The sequence below is a fragment of the Rhipicephalus sanguineus genome, chromosome 3 (assembly GCF_013339695.2).
Source record: "Rhipicephalus sanguineus isolate Rsan-2018 chromosome 3, BIME_Rsan_1.4, whole genome shotgun sequence".
Taxonomy (NCBI): Eukaryota; Metazoa; Arthropoda; class Arachnida; order Ixodida; family Ixodidae; genus Rhipicephalus; species Rhipicephalus sanguineus.
This window is the reverse complement of record NC_051178.1, coordinates 55,562,188-55,585,959: the sequence shown is the minus strand read 5'-3', so window position 1 is coordinate 55,585,959 and position 23,772 is coordinate 55,562,188. Positions and strand designations below refer to the sequence as shown.

The window sequence follows — 23,772 nt, the reverse complement described above, 5'->3', positions numbered from 1 at the left end:
GGGTGTCGTTAGCAGAAGGTTTGGTAGTACGTGAAATGCCTAAAACTTTACATTTGTTAGTGTTGAGATCCATGTGCCAAGTTGTGCATTAGCTAGCAATATTAGTAATGTCAGTTTGGAAGGAACTAGTGTGGAAGTCACTTGAAATTTCACGGTATACAACGCAGTCGTCTGAAAAATGGTGAATGGAAGAAGTTACAACATCGGGTATGTCACAAATTAGCGTGTTAAAAGGCGCGCGCAGCCACTTTCAAGCAGCTACGAGACAGAACAGCGCGAGCTGCGCGACCAAGAAGCGCGAACCCACTGGAGCCAGACGCAGACCACGCGATCAAACGCCCGGCAAGACCCGGATGTTTCTAGATGGAAAGGGGGACGCATCCGCGAGCGATGCAGCCGCGATTCGAACCTACGAGAAAGCTCTCGCCCTTTCCCCAGGCTTAGCTGTACTGCACGTAGAAGAAACATCCCGACGCTTCTAGAAACCGGGGAAGAAGGGATAAAGCGTGCAAACGACGAGAGTCGAGTAGTAGGGCAGTCGAGACAGGAGTGAGTCAGTCGGCCCGGTGATGGTGAAGTTATGCGAAGTGTGGCTCCGTTAGCCAAAGAAGACGTGTTTATGATGATGTGCGGTCAGTCGCTCGTCGATCTGGAAGAATCCGATGACGACACCGTGTGAGCCGTGACAAGTCACGACGACGGTTGAGCTACGACGATCAACGCTGGAGCTGGCGTGAGTGTTTCCTTGAAGAGAAGTATTCGATTACCGTCCAAGTATTGTGGACTGGATACGCCATTATCTATTCAGGACTTTAACGGTCGTTGAATAGTTGTAATGCATGCGATTGCAATTGTAGCGTGTGATTTACCGTCCAAGTATTGTGGACTGGATACGCCATTATCTATTCAGGACTTTAACGGTCGTTGAATAGTTGTAATGCATGCGATTGCAATTGTAGCGTGTGATCCGGTTGTTTAGCTCCCGTTGTGTAAACACCATCTGAGTTATATTGTGAAGCTGTAACTGGTACCAGCCGAGTGTGCACGTGTTTGTGTTATTTGTATTGCCTGAACTGAGAATATATTTCGTTTTCGTTTGTGTTGTCGACTCTCGGCTCTGACTCGGTCTTTGGGCCACAACCGGCGTTCGCTGGCGCACCAAAGGACCAACTCTAAATTGTCCGCGCTTTCGTGGTGCGTTTTCGGAGGGCCTTGACGCCAGCCCTTAGAATCCGCCCGGCGATTGCCGTCCCCATTAACGGGGCAAGTGACAATTATTCTGGCGTCCGCGACACAGGACCTTTTTGGTGCAAAAGTGTGTCCAAAGTAGGGAGAAAGAGCCTTGAGACGTTGATAGTGCTTGCGAACGATTTTTGAGTGCTGCACCGCGTTCTCGCTAACCTGTGTGCATAGAGTCTTTTGGTATTCGAAGTTAGGCAGAGGTTTTGTGCACGCGGCTAGGTTATCGTTGACGGGCATCATGGATCTTGAGAAGTTAGTTGCCCTTGGTGAGAAGATGGATTTGTCTGGGGCCGAACTACGGAAGTGGGTCAGCCAAAAGGAAAAAGAAGAAAAAGAAAGAATTAAGGAAGGAAAAGCAGCAGAGCTTGAAAGAGAGAAGTTGGCGGTTGAGAGGGCCAACAAGGAGAGAGAAGCAGAACTTGAAAAAGAGAGGTTGGCAGCTGAGAGGGTCAAGGAAGAGAGAGCAGCAGAGCTGGAGAGAGTGAGGCTAGCAGCTGAGAGGGAGAAAGAAGAGCGAGAAGCGAAGGAGCGACAGTTGAAGGAAGAAAGAGAGGCGAAGGAGCGACAGTTGAAGGAAGAAAGAGAGGCGCAAGAGAGACAGATGCAAGCTGAGATGGCTGAGAGAGAAAGGCTACGGCAGCACGAATTGGAACTCGAACGGCTCCGTTTGCAGCAGCGCACAGAGACTCCCGTGCAAACTACAGTGGAGAGCAGCGAAAGGGAAGATCATAGCTTCCGTTTGAACCCAAGCAAACTGCTTGTGGCGTTTGATGAGAGGAAAGATGACCTTGATGCATACCTGCACAGGTTTGAGACGATAGCTAGAAGCCAAAATTGGCCGGAGCAGCAATGGGCAACAGCTTTGAGCACTTGTTTGAGTGGCGAAGCGCTCAGTGTGTACGGTAGGCTGACACCTACCGATGCATCTAATTACACGAAAGTAAAAGCTGCTTTGCTGAAGCGATTTAGATTCACCGTGGAAGGCTTCCGAGATCGGTTCCGTACGGGAAGGCCAGCTGATGGCGAGACGGCAACGCAGTATGCCGCGCGGCTCAGCCATTATTTCGACAGGTGGATCGAACTTTCAGAGACGGCACAGGAGTACGGTGAGCTTAGAGAGCTTTTAATCAGAGAGCAATTTCTCACCAGTTGCCACCCGAGCCTGTCGCTGTATCTGAAAGAGAGGAAAGCTAAATCACTTGAGGACATGCTTGAATTAGCCGATCAATTCTTGGAAGCGCAAGGTGGCACGAATCTGGCCAAAGTAAAAAAGGAGGTTCACGAGGAGTCGAAGAAATCGGCACCTGACGAAAAGAAGCGTGCACCGGAGAGTGTTCCGCGATGCTTTCTGTGTAACCGGGTGGGCCATCGCGCTAACATTTGTCGGACCAACTTCTCACGCCCCAGTGTGATGAAGTGTTTTAAATGTGGTCAGACTGGCACAAAGCAGACGCATGTCGAATCGATGCGAGTAAAGCCCACCAAGCAGCTTGTGCGTATGTCCCTCCAAAAGTGGAAACAGAAGCGATCAAAGATGAATTGGCCGATGTGAAAAGCGGGAAGAAGATAGATTTCATTGGTGCTGCGGTGACAACAGACTCAACTAAAGGAATGCCGACACTTAAGGGGAAAGTTGCTGGAAAGGAAGTCACAGTACTAAGAGATAGTGGATGCACGACTGTGATCGTACGAAAGAAATTGGTCCGAGAGAGTGACTTCACAGGCAATTCCACCCCTGTTCGCTTGCTTGATAGTTCCATTCGAATGCTTCCCGAAGCCAAGATTGAGGTTGAGACCCCTTCCTTCAGCGGGAGAGTTACTGCCCTGTGCATGAATAACCCCCTGTTCGACCTAATCGTGGGAAACATCGACGGAGCTCGAGGGCCATATGATCCTGAACGTTTGGGAGAAGCCCCGAAGATGGAGCCCTCGTCAGTTCAGGAACCGCGACAACAGGTAACCGCGGAAGGGAATCCCATGAAGGATGTTGCCCGAACTCCAATTGAAGCCGAGGTGTCAACGAATGGCAACAATGAGGCACCAACGGTCGCTGTACCGCCTGTGCAAAAGCGCCGAGTAGGTGATGTTGCCACCAAGCGGTCACCACCACCCGTTAGTGGAATGATGACGAAGGTGGTCGTCCAGGCAAAACACCACGACACGCAAAAGTTGGCGAAGCACCGCGGACGTTCGAACGAACGCGACCACGCCCTGCCGGTGTCGAATGTGTCGACGGCAGCAGAGACGCCCCCTCCGGCACCGTCAAATGGAACGGCTCGCTATAAAAAGAAGAGGAACAAAAAGAGAGCGAGCGAGCACCGAAAGAAGGGGCGCAAGCGCGACACGATTTAAACAGTATAGGGTGTTGGAGTTGAAAGTGTTTTTAGTGTTTTGAGTTTGAATGAGTTGTGTTATATCCTGCGGGAAGTGTGTATGGCTAGTGAGCCCAAGTGTCTATTGCGTAACATTATGTGTACAATGCTATTGATATAATCGTATATGCATTATAATTGAAGAGCTTTGTTTTGAGCGTTCGCATTGTTTTATACTAAATGTATGATGGCGTCTTGTACTTATGTACTTGAGTTTATCCTTTGTATGTCGTGACATTGAAATGCCCTGTGAATTATATTAGGAGTTCAATTATGAATGTGACGCGCTTTGTGTGTGGACTGAGTTATGGACTCTGTATGTGGGACATTTTTGGATGTGTATGTGCGTGCTAATTTGTGTTGTTTGAATATTATGTGATAATATTCTTGAAGTGGGGGGCAGTGTCACAAATTAGCGTGTTATAAAGCGCGCGCGCGCAGCCGCTTTCAAGCAGCTACGAGACAGAACAGCGCGAGCTGCGCGACCAAGAAGCGCGAACCCACTGGAGCCAGACGCAGACCACGCGATCAAACGCCCGGCAAGACCTGGATGTTTCTAGAAGGAAAGGGGGACGCATCCGCGAGCGATGCAGCCGCGATTCGAACCTACGAGAAAGCTCTCGCCCTTTCGCCAGGCTTAGCTGTACTGCACGCAGAAGAAACATCCCGACGCTTCTAGAAACCGGGGAAGAAGGGATAAAAGCGTGCAAACGACGAGAGTCGAGTAGTAGGGCAGTCGAGACAGGAGTGAGTCAGTCGGCCCGGTGATGGTGAAGTTATGCGAAGTGTGGCTCCGTTAGCCAAAGAAGACGTGTTTATGATGATGTGCGGTCAGTCGCTCGTCGATCTGGAAGAATCCGATGACGACACCGTGTGAGCCGTGACAAGTCACGACGACGGTTGAGCTACGACGATCAACGCTGGAGCTGGCGTGAGTGTTTCCTTGAAGAGAAGCATTCGTTTACCGTCCAAGTATTGTGGACTGGATACGCCATTATCTATTCAGGACTTTAACGGTCGTTGAATAGTTGTAATGCATGCGATTGCAATTGTAGCGTGTGATCCGGTTGTTTAGCTCCCGTTGTGTAAACACCATCTGAGTTATATTGTGAAGCTGTAACTGGTACCAGCCGAGTGTGCACGTGTTTGTGTTATTTGTATTGCCTGAACTGAGAATATATTTCGTTTTCGTTTGTGTTATCGACTCTCGGCTCTGACTCGGTCTTTGGGCCACAACCGGCGTTCGCTGGCGCACCAAAGGACCAACTCTAAATTGTCCGCGCTTTCGTGGTGCGTTTTCGGAGGGCCTTGACGCCAGCCCTTAGAATCCGCCCGGCGATTGCCGTCCCCATTAACGGGGCAAGTGACAGGGTAAATCTTTAATATACATAGGTAAAAGTAAAGGGCCCAACACAGAGCCCTGGGGCACACCTAAAGTAACCGGAGAAGAGGGTGAGCAGTAATTATTGGCAATAACGTACTGCGAGCGATTAGTTAGAAAAACTCGATCCAATGCCGCCATCAATATTAAGGGCCCAAAGCTTGTAAAGTAGTAGGGGATGATTAATCTTGTCAAAGGCCTTCGAAAAATCTAAAAAACTGCAATCAACCCATGAACCCCGATCTAGAATGGAATGTAAGGAATGGGTAAAACAGAGCAACGGACTTTTACATGAGGATGATTTTCTAAATCCATGCTGCGACATGTTAAAGAACGAGTTTGATTCGAGAAAGGTGACCAAGTTAGAGAAGATGATATGCTCCAAAAGTTTACATGGTATACAAGTGAGTGAAATAAGTCGGTAATTCGTGACTGAATGCTTGTTTCCTGACTTATGTAGTGGAACCACCTTCGCCTCTTTCCAAGCGGATGGCGCCACACCTTCATCCAAAGACTTTTGAAATACTTTGCACAAGGAAAGAGATGAGGTATGTTTAGTTTCTTTAAGAAATCGTCCAATTATATTGTCAACGCCAGAAGCAGAGCACACTCGGAGTGATTCAATTACCTTCACAATGCCATGAGATTCTCAGGCGTTGTCGTAAGAATCAAGCCTCTTAGACTAATTTTTCACAGTCACTGCACTGGGGGTGCACATGGACAATGTGTGGGGTGCACATGGACAAGACAGCACGGACAAACTACACGAATCTTCTCAGGGGTGATCATCGCGTGCGCTGGTCTCCTTTGAGCTGAAGCTTGATGTTGGCTCATCTTTTGCCTTATGTCTTCTCAGTCCTTCCATCTTCACAAACACTTTGCCGCAGCTGCACTTGAAATTTGTTTTCGTCCCGTGGGCCACCATACGGTGCTTTGTTAACGCGGAAAGGCGCGCGAAGGCCGCCTCACACGTATTGCACGTGTACGCGCCCTTCGCACCATGGCAGCGTCTTTTGTGGCGGATTAAGTTGTCGTGGCGAGTGAACCGGATGCTGCAGTTGGTGCATTCGTATGGCCATTCACAGTGATGACTCTCGAAAACGTGGTCTGTGAGGCTTTTGTGGGTGTCGCAAAACGAGTTACAAAAGCGGCAGGCGTGCTTTTGGCGTTCGTCCCGCTCTGCTGGGGAGCCGGCTGCTCTGTTGATTTCAGACAATCCGCCCTGCAAACAAAGTGTTTGGAGATTGAGCCGTGTATATATATACATACAACATTCCATTAAAGAACAATTAGCGAGGAAGACGCAGAACACCATTTACCAATCCGTAAGGGTTAATTAAGTTGACCATTAAACTGCTGCATGGTGGGGATTGCGTTTTTTCATTGAAATGCAATTTCCATAAGGTCGTTTACAAGGTACTGTGTGCTCGTGCAGTATGCCAAATCTAAGGCAGTATGGCGTAAAATGAATCACCAGTTCGTATCTTTATTGACCCTCTGAGCGTTATTGGCGTGTTCGGGTTTCCCCTAGACATTTTAAGGAGTCAATCTTGAAATTCAAGTTTACTAGTTCACGTAGTCTACAACGTAATAACTGAGGAAAGAAATGACCAGGGCAAGTAATTACATTTTTATTGAAGACATTCTATATGCTCCTCTTGCGCTCTAACATATGCTCTGCCTGATTAGCCCCGTTGTGGCTGGTATTACGCAATACGGCATCGCATGCATGTCTTTCATCAAGTAAATCAGATAAACTGTAGAGTGATCGAATTTGAGCTAGGTGGTTATAAAGGAGATCGAGACAAGACGCACACTGTGTGTGTTCTTTTGATCTCTTCTCTTCTGTCTCGTGATGGATTATCTGGGGTCGAATGTTGATATTAAGTTGCCTTGAACGTAAACGATAACTGATCGCCTTGACGCCTAAAGTGCTGGACATATGGTGCGAATCGGACGCGATTCGCCGTACGGCTGTTCGCACCAACAGCCGCATCCGGCAGACGTCCAACAGCTTCCAACAGCATGCATAGACGATCCGCACGGCGCACGCGCATCCAACTTGCTGAATGTAGCCGCGCGGCTGCCGCGTCGGTCAGACGGCCGCAGCCAATGACAGCGCGAGAGACGTCTGACGTCACGCCTCTGGTGGCGCGTTTGTTGCTTGTTTGGTTGTTTGCGCCTTTGTTGTCGACGCTCGGATGGCACCGATCATGAAAAACGTTGGTTAAAACTTTCTTTCTGACATCAAATAACTCATAATTGAATAAAGTTACGTTTGCAGTGTGCCATTTGTGCAAGGCGGCGCCCGTTTGCGAACCACTAGCGAGACTTAGAGCCGTGATGGAAGGCCACTTCCTTGCTCCGTGGACACTTCACAGAAAAACAGCGGCACCGGCCGTCTCGGCGAACCGGCCCGCTTCGCTTCCACCTTCGCTATTCACATCAAAGCCGTCGAGAAAACCAATTGCGCATGTAAACGCGTCTCATTAGAGTAAACGTTTTAATCGTGTTGACAAAAATAGGCGCACGACGATGAGCTCGCGTTTTATCGCGAACGGCACTAGCGACAGTGTCCGCCTTGCTAGGCCTACGCTCGGAGTCGTGATCCTTGGTCGTGGTATGCCTCCTGTCAGAGTCGTGAGTGAATGCAGGCTGTTGAGATCTGTGTCGCTCGCGAAGGCATAGCTTTATTGGCAATGTTCTTACAGAACGATGCGAGGCTGTGTAAGGTTGTTTGTTTTGTATTCAATGAAGAGGATGACGATGTCTTCCGAGCGTGCAAGCCGAGGTGCCGTGTGTGCGCGGAGCCTGCACGCTGACTGCTCGTTCGCCCCATGTGTCCTGAATCGCCGTATGCCGCGTGCGGCGTCTCACGTCGGATCAGATGCCGAATTGTACCATGTGTTTAGCGCTTAATACGGAGCTCCGCGGTTTTTGCCGTGCATGACTGTGTGATTCAATGATGCCATTTTGCACGCACTCGAACAAACATATCTGCTGCCGACATGGACCGTACCCACGGTGGAAAAGTCATGCACTTATTCGTTCCAGTGTCCAAGGAATTGCGCCATGACACTGCAAACCAAGACGCGGTGTCATGGTGCAATCTCTTGGGCAACGATGCATACGACCACTCAATTACGCAGATCTCGCTGTTAGGGATGTCGTGCGAAAACTGTATAGGCTGTAGTTTAAAGCACTGACAGGCAGATTGAAGTTTGCATTCTTTACCTGTTTAAAGGAACGTTTATTAACCATAGCTGACGACAATGCCTATTTTGCCGCTATTATCCTATGGTGTTTACAAGGCAAGCGACTAGATATCCTTCAAACAAGAACTTCAAACCTATTTGATGTTGCTCTGTATAGCCACACATGCAGGTTAGGTTTTCCTGCGATCACCAAGGCCGTTCGGTATACTATCTGTTATTCGTTGCTCCTGTGTTGATCAAGCCGTCGCTCTGATTTCGATGTGGCGAAGGACACCACATCGGTCACCATCGCGTCGGTCACTGCGTTCGCATGCAAATTCACGTGAAATTTGCGCAGTAACTGAGTTCACACGAAATCGTTCTTAAAAGAGACTAAAATTGGCGCCATTTTCTGCAAACTACGCGGGAGCGTTTTGTCGAAGTGCACCTCGCATACAGCGGACTGTCAATCTGCTTGTAAGAACGGGGATCGCCCTCCGCCACTGCGCCGAGACAGCCCCGTCATTCGGCAAGCCAGATAGCGACAGGTTCTTTTCAAAAGACTGCAACTAATTACACGACAACCACTATTTTTTCGGGCCATGAATACACATATAGAGTTTCCGGAGCACAGAAAGAAACGCCCACAGCTTCCTACAAGTCATTGCGGACAGAGTCACTGAAGGAGCAGAGCCGGCATGACTTGCACTAAGGTAGCAGTCTGGGCTCGATGTGACATCACACAGGGTGAACGCGCAGAAGCCGAGGACATTGAAGAGACTTGACTGACACGAGTGCTGACTTACAATATTTTATCTGGAAACAGGCAACCACATAAATGCTGAAAACCCGTGAGACAACACGTGTGCGCCGTCCACACACAATTCCTAAACATAGCTCTTTCCTGGAAAGATTAATTGACGGTTTCGAAACACAGGAGTCACCTTACCTATCGATATATTCCGCCTCAATAATCTCGCGTGTTAATTGATTTCCACTTCTCCTCACAACTCAACACACATAGTAAACGAGATCACGTGGTGATTACAGTACAAGATCTGCAGTGTACATCTAAAAACCCTCCTCACATTTCTTACACGCTGTAACGATGCTGCCGGAGCCTATCATTAAGGCATCGTCCACTTTGACCAACATAATTGTTACCACGAGTCAAAAGCACTCTATACTGCATCTTTTGCGCAGTCAACGAAATCGGTTTGATGCTTTTACTGCACTCAACCTTCTTAGGGGCACACGCGCTAATAAATCTGCACAAACATCGTAGTTTATCGGGTGCAGAAAATCTTTAAGGCTGGCACGTTCAGCGATGCGTTTAAGACGAGTGCGGGCGAGTACATGCGGGGTATCCCTCGCATGTACTCGTTAACTTTGCCGAAGGCCTTCTGAATTGCATGTTAGCGCAAACAATCACTTCGCCGCCCACGAATAATATAGTAGCAGTTACTCCGTACAATCACGAGTTTACACATTGTGTTAAATGCATCGGTGAACGTTCCAGGGGGAAGTCATTTTTTCTGCTCCCGACAAACTGCGACCTTCATGCAGATTGACTAGCGCGTGGGCCCCACAAGAAGAGTGTGCTCCGTAACTTTTAGCTAGAACGAGTTCGCAGCGCACGCGGACTGACGAAAGCAAAATAAAATAAAACGAGAAAAAAAGCGAAGAGCAGACGCGGCATGCGGACTAGGTATTTCGGCGCACACTGCCTTGAGAAGAAGCTTGCATAGACGTGCCTGTTGGGGCCTTTGTACCGATAGAGTAGTGTATGAATGAATAAACTTTATTACATGTCCGGGCGAGGCGGGGGGAAGAGTGGATTAACACCTGCCCCATCCCACTCTCCGTCGATGATGACGGCGTCAGGTGACGGCTTGAGGCAAATATTTTCCGCAAAAGTGCGCAGCCGCATTTGTGGCACCGTTTACACACGTTTGTATACGTAAATAATCACTTAGTCTATCTGCAACACTGACATGCAATGTTGATCAATCGTGCCCTCTCGCGCGTGTGCGACTTCGGCCGTCTGTTTTAAAATGCATATATTGTAATATTCTTCTGCAAGTCCAGCTTGTGTTGCCGGTGAGCAACAAAATTGCACGGAGAAATAAGGACTGAGGTTGAAGATCGCTTGTGTGGGCGCCAGTAATTTGCGAACCGAAGCGCAGTGCCGATCTTGTTGACTACAAAGGTCACGTCGGTGCTTTCTTTTTCTTTGTTCAGACACCCGATACAATCAATTATATTTAGTGTTACCTGGTTCCCGGCATTGTCACGGCCTCCTCCATGCCTGAACAGCACACGAAGCATTGGGAACGTCTGAAAGGATGCGATATGCAACTGATTTCGCCTTCGCATCCAGGAAAACGTGGCGCATAGCCCCCGAGATTGCGCGCCGACGGGTTTCCCGCCGTTGCGCAATCTCGGAGGTCATGCATGGCGGATCGAGTTTACGGGCTTGTCGGCACATAGCGCTGTACATTTTGAGTATTTCCTATTGTAGCGAAGAAGAACGCTATGATGGGCCCGTATTCTAGTTAACGATCACGAAATGTGATAGCATCGCGTTTGGGACGTAGAACCTGATGCGTTCAATAAGTAAAGAAACATTTGCCTAGGACGAAATTGTTGCACTGACCGTTGGTGTTAGGAATGTCTTGCAACGTAGCAGTGAGCGTACCGTACGAGCTAAGAGCAACCCGAGTGCGACGTTTTCGAGCGTATGCTGGCTTCTACGCAGTCGCCAGGCATGGCTGTGGCATCCTAAAATATAGGGCATGTTGAAAGTGCTTACAACATTTCTTGTGCAATTTTTTAATGCACAGTATAATATTTAGAGAATACAACGTTGTGTGAAATGTATTTTTGTTAAGAGTTTAACATGGCGTACTCGGAGAGTTCAGCTGTAAAGTGCCGCCGCAGCGACATCGTCTCAACATCTCAAACATGTTGCGGGCGCACAATAAACCACGCGAGCAACGCACAGTTCACGTTCCTGGAACGTTCAAGCGAAGAAAAAATACGCGCTAGCAAAAAAGGAGTACTGAAAACACCCCAAGGTAATTTTGGCTGAAAGGTTCGACGTAAAAGTTCTGCGCACATCCACTGCGCACTCCAATACTATAAGCTACCATCTATGCAACTCAAACGCTGGAATTCACCACTAACCGACGGTGATAAGGTGTGTTCGTTTATTCCAGGCATGTCAGGAGTGCCGTAGAGCACCGTCACGTCGACGGAAATACTAGATGGCGCACTCACTTTTCCGGTTTTGCTCAATAGCCAATCAGCGTGTACCAAAGGCAATACTTCTGCGATTGTCGCCTTTTGCAATCGTCCGAGAATCCCCTGGAGTGGAAGCATACTCGCCAGCGCTGTCTTGTGCTGCACGTTTCTCGGAGAACGCCTCTCGCCTGGAGGGCTTCTGCGAGGTGTTTTTGTAGAGCGCCGACAGCAAAACCTATGGGGAGTGCGACGGCGGTATCCTAGCTAGCACGCAAACGAGGCGCGTCCGGTAGAGGGCGACTCCGTAACTCCTCGCGGCCAATATGACTTTCATTTGAGACTATATAATCGTAAGCGAAATCACAACGTACACACACATGTATCACAGATGTTTTGTCGGGTATAAACATCGGGCATGTGCCGTGAGTACGGCCTCCACACAGCGGACCAGCCGAGACCCTAAGGTGCTTCGCCCCTAAAACTTCTGTAAGGTTAAGGAGCTATTCGCCTGGTTGGCCACCGATGGCGGCGTTGCGAACGGCTCTCCGGTGACGCAAAGACGGGGATTCGGCTTTTATCGTCTGCTAGGCTGTTACTAGAGCTGCAGCATTTTCGTTATAGTTCGCTCTCGTCGCACGGCGTTCCTCGACGCTGTATTTTCTTCTATAATTCTTTAAATGGTCGCTAGCATTACATGAGGTTAAGAAACGTTAACATTTAACGTATCTTCTATATACCCAGAGCCATCGCGGTCAGGATCATGCCACCGAGTTCGTAGCGTCACTCACTGGACTGGATGGCGTTGAAATAGCTTACGTGAAAGCGCGAACATCCCGCCAAGCGAGTTAAATAGAGCCTGCGCTGCTTTGGAAGCGAAGAGCGACGAATTTTACGTTTTATTCGCAAAAGTTAGCGCTTTGTAAACAGACTTGAACGAAAGTTGACACTCCACTCACCCAATTGTAGTCACGTACAAAAGACGTTTGCCGGCAAAATAAAATTATAACTTCATCGACCAGCGGATTATATCGGACAACTAGCGTAGATTGGGCTGGTTGGATGCGTATTAAAACTTGTTACACGTACTATCAGCTCCGAATGAAACGCCAGCAGTGGTGCGCGTGGTACAGTTCGCACCCTTATAATTACAGATAGATACGCTCATGCTGTTTGCCGCTCGTGAGCCAGATTCATGCTTTCGATTGCGCATTGCTGCCTAATCGGGTGTGCGTGCATGTTGAGACGTCCCTGGGTGCTATGCAGGACGGGCCGAGCTTCTCGGGCACACGAGTTTGCTCCGAACTTGCATTACGGTGGTCATGACAGGAAGACAGTGCGGAGCACGCGATAGCAGCGTTGATAAAAACGGCTACAAGAACGAGAGTGGCGTCACAAGCGCATATGCAGTAGGGTGCCTTGATGCGCGTTTTGTTGCGCGTACTAATATGCGGCATTTGCGGCGATTTTCAAAGGAACACCGCGTGCGAACGCGTCAGCGCCGCCACTCAGTCAACATTTTGAAAGTGCAGCGACGTCAGCGTGATTGTCGCGCTATCTTTTTGCCAGCTGATCATCGCGCCTCCCACGGGCGTGTTCGTGGGCGTTTGTCCTCTTTCGGAAAATTCTTTCGTTCGACCTGCAGCATGGAAATTCCACTCTCGAAGGCAGCAAGGGCGCACACGCAGCTGGTGCAGCTCGTTTCGCTTCTCTGGAATATTACAGATAAATAAACGGACAGGTTACTGCTATACTTACATTACACATCTGAAGATTTTTCTGTTAGTAGCGAATCGGTAGAAACAATGCCTCCACAAGCAAGTAAATAGTAAACAAGTAATTAGTTCTCGCCGAAAATCCCACCAGGGGCGCTTGCTTCATAGCTGTGAGTGGTACGTCTTGAGAGCGGTGAACGTGAATGCGAGACATCGTACCCACGTGATGATATAACCTTTAGTTCTTCGTGCGTGTGTGCATAGTCTGTGCGATTAGGCTCATAGATGAATCGTGCCGCTCGCTGGCGTTGCGTCGTGAGCACTGTTCCTTGGCAAGAGAAAACGCGGTGGGCGGACCCACTCTTCGCCGCGGGCGTCTGTCAATTAAATTGATTGACGCGCGAACTCGGGCACAAACTCGTTGATTCTGAAAAGCCCCAGTTCAACTCGTAACTGTCATAGTGCCGGTGTGCTTGTCTAGTGTTTTATGCGGTGGACGCTACTCAGCAGCTTCTTTGCATATAAAATATTTTGGTCAGCTTGCGCTACTTGTGCAAGGCTGGGGCCATCGGAGGAGCTTGCGGGAACGTAATTAGCTTCTTCAAGCTTAGTACGTGGCTCGTCTACTCAGTATGCTTGGTCTGCTTCGGAGTAATGACCGTGTCCGTTCGGTCTCAATATTGGTGCTATTGATTAGGAAGGTCTTAACTAACATGACATTGAGTAGCCCTTTCTTAATTGTAAATGTTTTAATTAAAACGACATTAATTACCCAGGTTTATTTCGCAAGGGCCTGAATAGCACGGAGGTAATTAGCATAGTACTAATTAACACGATCCTAATTAACACGACTTCAGTGAGTAAGGCCTTCATTATCTTGGTTTTCAGTACACGCTCATAATTAGAGTATTGTTAATCAGCACTAATTGCCGATGTTTTAATTACAGCGGCAGTAATGACTCAGGTTTATTTCGCAACGTCCTGAATAGTACAGAGGTAATTAGCATAATTATAACGAGCACGATTCTAATTAACACGCGTCTAATTAGCGTCGTGTTAGTTAACATTAATTTATAGTGTCTTAATTACCACGGCATTAAGTACACAGGTTTAATTCGCAAGGTCCTGAATAGTACAGATGTAACTAGCATTATCCTAATTAGCACGGCCCTAATTAACACGATCTCAGTGAGTAAGGTCTTGATTATCTTGGTTTTATTTACGTTCTCCTAATTAGCGTCGTCTTAGCATGATCTTAATTACCTTGATCCTAGCTTTACACGATTTCATTAGCATGGTCTTAGTAAGATATGACTTAGTTAGCTCGGCCTTAGCATAATTTGGCCATCTGCTTCGTCATAGCACGTCCTGACTTAGCTAGGTATAGCGCCCAGCCAATTAGCTAATCAGCCGGGCGCACGTGCTCTGGGAGCGAGCAGACGATGAAGAAAAGAACGACGAGGGTGCGCGCCGGCCGAGCAACACGCTAGAATGTACAGGCTGGCCATGGTGATTATACACGTGGCCTCGGCGATTAGCTCTAGACGCCGTGTTATAAGGCGCTCGGTCAGAACTAATCTCAGAGGACACGGTGCTGATTATTCTAAAGGATACTTAGTACAGACATTAAACGCTTGAAAATGAATTCAAACGGCCCGCGCACACATAAAAATATGTTAGTAGAGCTTTCTGCCACTTTTCTTGCATTGGTGCACTTCTGCTCTCAGTGGAACGACAAACAAATGAAAGAAGTTTGACGACACCACCCAATCTTCTCGACCGCCCTTGACGTGACGCCGCGTTCCATCGTAACCAATGGAACGGAGCGCGCGCTGAGGGATGGATTTCACCTTCTCGCACTATTAGCTCGTTCAAAAGCGGGTGTCGCCAGAGCTCGGAAAGATCCCGACTTTCGAGCCATCCTGCATAGGCACCCGTCACTGACCAGAGGGCGCGATGGAGCTCTTATCGAACGCCTGAGTGTTGAGGGCACCAGCCGCCAGGGATACCAAGAAAATGAAACGCTCGCTGGACACATCGACGCGCTCAAGTGTCTTCCTTCTGGGCGCCTCTTTCAACGAACGCTTCCTACGTGCGTTCGTAATCACCTCAGGGATGTTGCCACCGCCTTCAATGCAGCACAAACGCGTTTAGAACGCGCTCTTTTCAGGCTGTGCCAAGGCAGCAGAAACGCTACAAACGCGTTTCAAACTCACTGCATTGAGGCGATGGCAAGTCACGTTCAAGTCAAGGAGCGTTTCTGAACATAGAGGATGCGGAGGATAGACACTCGATTTTGCTGCGTCCACTCGCTAGGCTGTGTTTTCTGGCGCTACCATCGTATCTCGGAAACTGCATTGCAGGGTGCCTATAGCACCCCTGGCTACCGACCGCAAAAGAGAAAGAAGGCCACTCAATCCCTTTCCATGGGTCCGTCTTGGCTCTACGTCTCAACAACTTTCTACACACAGGGATTCGTACTGGGGCCGGGAAGTGAGAGACGCTGCGACTTGTTCCTAACTACTGACTCATTTAATTTGATAGGAATTGCAAATGCCGTACATACATGCCGCCAGCATAGAACAACCGCTACCCAAAGTTATAACACATGAATAAAACACTCGATCGTGACGTGCGACACAGGACACATAAGCAAAATAACTGCTACAATACAATGGCGCGAACGATCAAGGGTATTGAGTTCTTAAAGAAAACATAACACAGAAACAGGACTCAGCAAGGTAACACACTAGGACACACACAATGAAGTTATTAGTTAATATAACCGCGCAATGTCACAACGCGCCACCTCCCTCCCGCAAAGCTCGTCTAAATAAAGATGAGTTCGTCTCACGAAAGGTGCATGTTGTCGGAGGCCTCGGAGCTGGCTGTTCGAGTCGGGGCTCGTTCCTGGGGTCGCTGTCCAATTCTTCTAGGTCGTCACGTCGGACTTGCTTGCGCTCCGGGCGCCTAAAAATTCAATTTTCTCGGGGCTTCGAGCGACCAAACTTCCCCAGGGGATTCCTCTCGAGCTGCCCTAACATCGTCCAGCTATTCGCGACTCTCTTGATCTCTCCTCTCTTTTTGCATCGTTGTCTCGGGGCCGCTTTTTCTTGGATTCCGACTCCGCCCTTCCTTGGCACCTAACAAATTGCCACTGTTGATGCAACATATTTTACTGTCGACCGGTGCGTGTCAGCCACGACGATTGCCCCCGCAGCCCACACCAGTGGAAAGCCCTCTCTCAAGCAAAGTAGAGCAAGAAAATGTGCAAGCTCCAAATTAAGCGAGCGAAACAGGCGAGTTGTTCGATGATGCAGGAATTCCAACGCTCACACAAAGCGCGCCGTCTCTAATGGCCTTTGCGCAGTGTTTTGAACGCTGCACAGAAAAGCCTCGGGTCGCCCCGCTATCGCCCCAGTTTCCGGTGCCTGACGACTCGAGGTCCAGATCGGGTTTCGACGCCTCCAACCCGGTGTCTCCCGCACAATTCTCCGCAGTTGCCGCTTCTTCTTCCTTGACGCCGCATGTGGTCGTCCGCGCAGAACGCGATAATGAGCCCGGGAGCCGCGGAGGCTGACGGAATGTCAGGCCTGGTCCAGCTCGGGGACCACAAGCAGAGTCGTATGAATGGAACCGAACAGGGCGCTCCGCTGCCTCCCATGTCATAAAACTCAAGGGCGCGCACGGCGTTTTTGTCACTGCAGTGGCCGTACGCAAAAGAAGCTGTCACCCGATACCAGTGTTTGCGCGGTGGACCCGCGAGGACCGTCGACAGAATTCTTCCAGGAACTCCGCTCCGAAATGCGCATTCGTTACCGCGGGGTCTTCTGTTTGCTGAGGCTTGCGGTTGAAAAAATGGACGTAAACATCTTGAGAGGCCTGGGGTCCAGTCAGCGTTTTCGGGAACGTCACAATATCAATGGTGATGACAAGACGGCGCGCATTATACAATTCCTAATGCTCGGAGAACACGCTCCGCTCTTCGTGTTTCATTGTCACTGATAATGCATATTGGTAAACAGTAGGAAAAATCGTCGTGTCCAAGAAGAGGAGAAACAGAGCTCTTTCCCACCATTATTTGGTCCCTTTGGCTGATTATTGCTATTCTTTACAGCGCTGTAACAAGATTGAATATTTTACGGTGAAAGCTTTCAATTCCTGATCAAACGCGAAAATGCACCGTCGGCGTCCCTAGTTGGCAGCGTGAACACGAGTGATGCAAAAAATCATCACACAATGACGTCACCTTATGACGTCCTCATGACGTCACAACCGCCAATATTTGTGATGTCATAACGTCACATCACATGATGACGTCATCATGTGACATCGTCGGTTTGCATTACCTCCGTGATCGGTGGGTCGATCACGGAGGCAACGCAAAACTAGGCGATGTGTAAAAAGCTTGCAATGCCTCCGATCCTGGAGGCAGTGCAAAACCACGTTACGTCCAAAGAGCATTCGGAAGGAGGCGGGGAACATCGACTGGACATCGATGAGCAAACAGAAGAAGATGGATTTCGCCTTCGCGTTATCTTAGGCAAATGCGTAAAGAAGCCTGCGAGTCGTTTTAGTACAGTGACCGCATGACGCCCTATCAGGAGTCGACTGTCGAGAGTGATTTATACAATTTATTGCAAATACATCGTACTATGACTTTTCGATGCAAAAGCTTTGCATTTATCTACGTTAGTATGATTACACTAATTATGTTCAGCATACTTTCAAACGACCGCGAACGAGTTAGCAAACGTTGATTTATTAACGTATGAGTTAAAATATGCTGCAAAGAAAAAACAACTCTGCACAACCCACGAAAAATTTCATATCACCGTCGTGCATCCCCTTTTGACACGTGCTCTGAACCTGGTTATTCTTGTATAAACATCAAGTACCTACGATGTGCTTACACAGCAGCTGCTGAAAACTTAGTCAAATGATGTTGCCTGTAACGACCATCTAATTTATTTGAGTGACATCACACGTCGCTTGTCATGCGCTTAAAACTCCGAACAAAGGATTGAATCGAAGGAGAAGGCTTGGCAGCCGAACACGCGCAGCACGCGATGTATACGTATACTGCGCTTTAACGTAGACACGGTAGCCGAAGCCCGAACGCTGAAATCAGTGATCGAAAATGGGCTGAAAAGTCATTTTAAGTGCGCCATAACCAGAGGACAATCGTGAAAAGAAGTCGTCGCCATACATGCAAATGTACGCACGAATAGTGGCACCCAAGTCCCCTCTGTGACGTCACACGCGAGAGGGGCGCCACTCAAAGATCTCGAGGCGAATAGCTTTACACTTGGTACAAGGCCACGGGTGCAGTTCTATACCTCAGGTCGCATTAGGTGGTCGTACAACAGGCACATAATTTACGAGATATCACATACAAAATATCTGGCATATTAAAGGATCATAATTAAGCTGCTGAAGCGAGGACGATCCCGACCTTTAACAGCCGTAATAACAGGATGGTAGCGTCGGCGCAGCATCATTTCAGTGTCAATAAGGTTGGTGAATGCGTGAACCTGAAGCGTTAAGCGTGCTTACCTTCTGGGACAGCTCCGGGAGAGCGGTAGTCGCCCACGAAGCGTGTCGGGGTCGTCTCGGCTCTCCGCAGACAAAGTGGGGAACAGGTGCCGGTTAGCGGCCCGAAGGTAGACCACTCAACTAGGACGGCCCGAGTTTACGCCACAGGAAACCGACCTGACGCACTTGACGGAGCACAGGAAGCCGACCTGACGGGCCCAGACGTCGGCGGGCTGTTCCTCGGAGCGCGATTCAGTGGCAGCGCGTGGAGGAGAACTTTGTCGTTCTTGATATTGTCCTTGCTCTCGAAAGATGACTCATACCCACTGCTTGGTATTGAGCGATAGGCAGGCGAATTTAGCAGTATTTTGAGTAAGTCTGCGTATGGATAGATGTGGCCTTTTTGTCACATTTCTATAACTGCAGGCGATGTAACTGGGGCTACAGCAATTGCGCGTTCACCACCTCAGAGCAAATGGTCATCGTCGAGGTCACTCTCCTTGCTTACAAAGACGGACACACGGATGGTTCCAGCAGTCATGATCATGACAATTTATGCACAAAAGAGACTAGTTTGTTTATGTGTGCCGCGTACTTTTCAGCAACTATATTTATGCGTAAGGGAAATCTTTCAACTAAGGCATTTGGAGCCTGTATCGTATGTATATAGCTGCTATCCAGCGGTCTCGGCTGGCAACCCTGGTTGGCTGAGAGCCCGATGGTGAAACTACAGTGCCTATATCGGTGACAGCCTAAGAATAACTATAAGCTCCGCCCACGAGGCCGCATTGCTCTTATTTTGCATGCCTCCGCGCTACAAACGAAGTAGTTCCTAAACAGTGGCAATAATTTTCACGCATATAAACCTTATTTTGCAATACTGCACTGACATTGCAACAAAGAAAGCAAAGCTAGGTGAAATAAATTGTGTTGGCACGGAGTTCAGCGTCAGCATAACAATATAGCTGTTCTTTAAATCGCACCCCCACCCCCCCCGCCCCCGCCACGGTCATCTCGGTGTCTATACAAAGAAGTAATGTACATCTCAAAGGTGATGTTTCTGAGCAGTACTTATTTTAGTATTAAAACAAAGAATGCCAGATTTAACATAAACTTAAAATAAAGGAATCGTTATTTTACGGTTTCACGGAACAAAACACAGACATTAATCGCGTTTAATAAGGTCGTTTGTAATGGACATGACGCTGGGGCTAGGCTGGATGACCGATCCGTCTGGCTTTTCAAAAGGGTAACGAGACAAGCAATCGGCGTCCAGATGGAGGCGTCCAGACTTGTAGGCAACTGAGTAGGAGTACTCCTGAAGACGCAGCGCCCACCGGCCAAGTCGTCCAGTAGCATCCTTCAGTGAAGAAAGCCAACAGAGCGCGTGATGATCCGTTACGACACGGAATGGGCGGCCATACAAGTAAGGGCGGAATTTTGAAACCGCCCAGACAAGGGCAAGACATTCCCGTTCTGTTATAGAGTAGTTGCGTTCATACTTCGAGAGGAGCCGACTTGCGTACGCAATAACACGATCAGTGCCCCGCTGATTTTGGGCCAATACTGCACCGATGCCGTGACCACTACCGTCTGTGCGCACTACTGTAGGAGCATCTGGGTCAAAATGTGCAAGAATAGGTGGTGTCGTTAGTGCGGTGATTAGCTGAGAAAAGGCGTCAGCTTGGAGAGGACCCCAACAAAACGGGACGTCTTGTTTGAGAAGGTCAGTGAGTGGGCGTGCGAGTGCCGCAAAGTTTTTCACGAAACGGCGGAAGTACGAGCACAGGCCCACAAAACTGCGAACATCATGGACAGAGCGAGGAACGGGGAAGTTCGTTACAGCGCGGACTTTGGCCGGGTCTGGTCGTACACCGGAAGTGTCAACGAGGTGGCCCAGCACAGTAATTTGACGAAGACCGAAGTGGCACTTCGAGGAATTGAGCTGGAGGCCAGCTTGTCGGAATATTGATAGAATGGTCGAAAGGCGTTCAAGGTGTGTGGCGAAAGTGGGTGAGAAGATGATCACGTCGTCCAAGTAACACAAGCACGTCGACCATTTAAATCCTTGAAGCAGCGTGTCCATCATTCTCTCGAAGGTTGCTGGAGCGTTGCAAAGACCGAAGGGCATGACCTTGAATTGGTAAAGGCCGCCAGGGGTAACGAAGGCGGTCTTCTCACGATCCATGTCGTCTACAGCAATTTGCCAGTAGCCAGACCGGAGGTCGAGAGATGAAAAGAAGGTGGCGCCATGGAGACAGTCGAGTGCGTCGTCAATACGTGGAAGAGGATACACGTCTTTCTTGGTAATTTTGTTGAGGTGCCGATAATCAATGCAGAAACGCTAGGAGCCGTCTTTCTTCTTTACTAACACCACGGGGGAGGCCCAAGGGCTAGACGATGGTTCGATTATGCCTTTCGCTAGCATTTTGGCCACTTCTTTTTGAATCACTGCTCGCTCTGATGCAGACACGCGGTAAGGCCGACGGTGGATGGGCGCAGAGTCACCTGTGTTAATTCGGTGAGTGACAATCTTAGTCTGGCCCAAAGGACGATCATGAATATCGAAAATGTCACTATGGGAGGCCAAAACCTGGGAGAGGGCGTCGGCCTGATCAGGCGAAAGGTCTGATCCAATCATGTTTCGAAAAATTGCGTCGTCAGAACCGAGTAACCGTGAGACTTCAGCTTGGTCCGGAGCAGTTACGGCGACAACGTTGATGTCATCGTCGTCGGTTATAGCAGTGAGTTGGGCTAGCGACATCTGGTAGGGCAACACTTGGGGAATGAGGCCAAAATTGAGTAGCGGAAGGAAGACGGAGTTGTCCACTATAGTGGCGATGGTATGCGGCACAGTAATATTGCGCGTCAGTCGTGCGTCAGTCATAGGTGTAACGATGTAGTCGCCGTCGGGAACTGGAGGGGTCGATGACAAACAGACGTGCGTCACTGCTCGAGGTGGCAGGCGAACAAAAGAGGTTGGGCTCAAGCGGGTGACGGGCTTTTCACAGGTATCGGCGAGAAGAGGAAGATCGAGGCTGAGTGTGCCAGAAGAACAGTCAATTAAGGCCGAGTGTGCCGAAAGGAAATCAAGGCCAAGTATGAGGTCATGAGGGCAACGAGCCAGAACGGCGAAAAGGACGACGGTGTGACGACCGGCAATGCTGACACAAGCAGTGCACATTCCGATAACTTCCACAGTACCGCCATCGGCAACACGTATGGCCTGTGTCGTGGACGGCGTCATAATCTTCTGCAAACGGCGGCGTAGAGGAGCGCTCATAATAGACAGGTACGCGCCTGTGTCAACGAGGGCGGTCACAGGAACATTGTCGACTTTTACTTCAAGCAGGCTGTGGTCTGTGGGGAGCGTCAGTAGAGGATTTGCAGGCGTCGATGGTATTGCAGCTTCACCTCCATAAGCTGCAATATCTAGTTTTCCTGCTGCGAGCGTCCAGAGAAGGTCGGCGAGGAAAAGCGTCGAGGCTGCGGAGGGCGGGATTGGCGACGTTGCGGTGACGGCGAGCGGCAGTAGCGGCGAACGGGCGAAGTGGCGTCATTGGTGAGAGGTTCGTGAGAGGACGAGTAGACATTGGAGGGTGCAGCGGCTGAACGTGTAGAAGTGGTAGGGCACATGTAGGTAGGGTAGGTCTGGCGTGGTGGGTTTGACCAACGGCGACGGCAATAGCGAGAAACGTGCCCTGGCTGGTGACAGTAAAAGCAGATAGGCTGGTCATCGGGTGTTCGCCATTCTGTAGGGTTGCGGAGGGGCAATGTAGGAGAGGATCGGCGAGCGTTGCCTGGGGAGTAAGGCCTTACTGCAGGGCGAGTCAGGGGACATGCGGATGGAAGACCGAGGTTTGCAAACTCCTGCCTGACCACAGCTTGAATGAAGGCCACCGATAGCTGTGAAGGGTCATTGGTGTGTGTCGTGAAAACTGGTGGTTGGATGGGAGCAGGACAGGCAGCTTCAATCTCCCGACGAACAATGCGTGTGACATTGTCATAGGTGGGCGGCTGGCGAGCGGCTTCACAAGATGAGGTTGCGGCCGTGTTGGGAAGCCGCGTAAATCTCTGAGTTATACGGCGGCTCTTGGCTTGTTCAAACCGTCGGCACTCTTTGATTATGGAGTCGACGGTGGCAACGTTGGTGTAAACAAGCAGGTTGAAGGCATCGTCTGCGATTCCTTTTAGCGCATGCGATACCTTCTCCGACTCAGGCATGTGCTCATCAACCTGGCGACAAAGGGCGATGACGTCGTGAATGTACGCGACGTACGATTCGGTAGAGGTCTGTGCTCGAGTTGCCAGTTGATTCCGCGCAGCCATCTGCCGTCCAGCGGTGTTGCCAAAAAGGTCGCGGATCTTCTCTTTGAAAGATTCCCAGCTCGTAATGTCTGCTTCGTGCGTCTCGAACCACACCCGCGGTGGGCCATCAAGGTAGAAAAGTACGTTGGCGAGCATAAGGGTCGGGTCCCACCTATAGCTGGCGCTGATCCGTTCATACAGGTTGATCCATTTGTCAATGTCAACGCCATCCTGTCCGGAAAATACGCCAGGATCACGAGCAGGAGGTAGGACTACGTAGGTAGAAGCCACGGGAGGGGCAGGCAGTGAAGACGATGTTCCGTCAACTTGTGACATGGTCGGACCCGCGATGATACGGCCGTTGCGGAGCTTCGTGATGGGTACAGGGAACAACCAGCGCCTCCACCACAAAGATGTTACGTAAAATGACACGAGGCGTGACTATTTACAAGTGTATTTACACTGATGTGCACAGCATCGAGCAAGATGGAGGACAGCACCCACAGCAGACAGCCAGGCCAGTCCTCTTTGTCGTATATATATATATATATGTATATATATAATATATATATATATATATATATATATATATATATATATATATATATATATATATATATATATATACGTAGATTGCGGAGAGCCTGGCATCGGTTGCCGTAAGAAAAATAAACAAAGGATATACGCTTCACAAAAGACAGTTTATTTGGGCAAGTTTTGATCGGAGACCGATCTTTATCAAGGCAAAATTTACGAGGCTTCGATGCGCTTTTATAGCATCGTCC

At 49.3% G+C, this 23,772-nt stretch overlaps 1 protein-coding gene across 1 annotated transcript; it reads left to right on the top strand.

The window, feature by feature from the left end:
• The first annotated feature begins 1,490 nt into the window (after window positions 1-1,490).
• On the top strand, window positions 1,491-7,028 carry LOC125757823 (uncharacterized abhydrolase domain-containing protein DDB_G0269086-like). The gene is made up of 3 exons (XM_049414005.1): window positions 1,491-1,620; window positions 1,675-2,612; window positions 6,928-7,028. The coding sequence occupies exons 1-3, from the start codon at window positions 1,517-1,519 to the stop codon at window positions 7,026-7,028; spliced, it is 1,143 nt and encodes a 380-aa protein (XP_049269962.1). The 5' UTR covers window positions 1,491-1,516.
• The last annotated feature ends 16,744 nt before the right edge of the window (window positions 7,029-23,772 follow it).